Source organism: Chaetura pelagica, unplaced genomic scaffold (genome assembly GCF_000747805.2).
Source record: "Chaetura pelagica isolate M959 unplaced genomic scaffold, ChaPel_1.0 scaffold955, whole genome shotgun sequence".
Classification (NCBI taxonomy): Eukaryota; Metazoa; Chordata; class Aves; order Apodiformes; family Apodidae; genus Chaetura; species Chaetura pelagica.
This window is the reverse complement of record NW_009953321.1, coordinates 3,295-4,049: the sequence shown is the minus strand read 5'-3', so window position 1 is coordinate 4,049 and position 755 is coordinate 3,295. Positions and strand designations below refer to the sequence as shown.

Genomic DNA, 755 nt, shown 5'->3' with positions numbered 1-755 from the left:
CCTCCCCAAAATCCCCCCCCCAGCCCCTCTTGTCTCCCCCACTCACGTTTCGTGGGTCCCGAAGAAGAAAACTTGGTATTTGTTGGATGAGGATTTAACAGCAGCTTCCGGCATCTCATCGATCTGTGGGATACACCAGGAATGGGGGGAGGGTCGGGGGGGTCCCCCCTGCTGTGTCCCCAACTCACCCCCCTTCGTCCTTGTCACCAGGATGTCACCCAAGTGTCCCACCCACCTGATCCAACCCACACCGAGCGAGGAGGGAGGGAAAACCATTGGGAATTCCCAATTCCCTTCCCATGGGCAGGAGTAGGGAATAAAAGGATTGGGGGGTCCCCCCTGCTGTGTCCCCACCCCCTCACCCCCTTCTCCTTGACACCAGGATGTCACCCAGTGGGGGGGACCCAAGTGTCCCACCCACCTCATCCAACCCGCACCAAGGGGGGAGGGAAAACCATTGGGAATTCCCAGCACTTCCCATGGGCAGGAGTAGGGAACGAGGCAGGGAATAAAAGGAGTGGGGGGTCCCCCCTGCTGTGTCCCCAACCCCCCCCCACTTTGTCCTTGTTACCAGGATGTCACCCAAGTGTCCCACCCACCTTATCCAACCCGCACCGAGCAGGGAGGGAGGGGGGGAAAACCATTGGGAATTCCCAGCACTTCCCATGGGCAAGAGTAGGGAATGAGGCAGGGAATAAAGGGAGTGGGGGGGGTGGGGTGGATCCCCCTGCTGTGTCCCCCACCCCCCCCCTTGT

The 755-nt window shown here is 60.5% G+C and overlaps 1 protein-coding gene across 1 annotated transcript in view; it reads right to left on the bottom strand.

The window, feature by feature from the left end:
• HDGF (hepatoma-derived growth factor) overlaps positions 1 to 120 on the bottom strand; it is a gene marked incomplete at its 3' end in the record, with an annotated part of 1,388 nt that extends 1,268 nt beyond the window's left edge. Inside the window, exon 1 of the mRNA XM_009998139.1 lies at positions 47 to 120. Within this exon, the coding sequence (XP_009996441.1) occupies positions 47 to 114 (68 nt within the window). The remainder of the gene's footprint in view (positions 1 to 46) is intronic.
• Between the last annotated feature and the right edge of the window lie 635 nt (positions 121 to 755).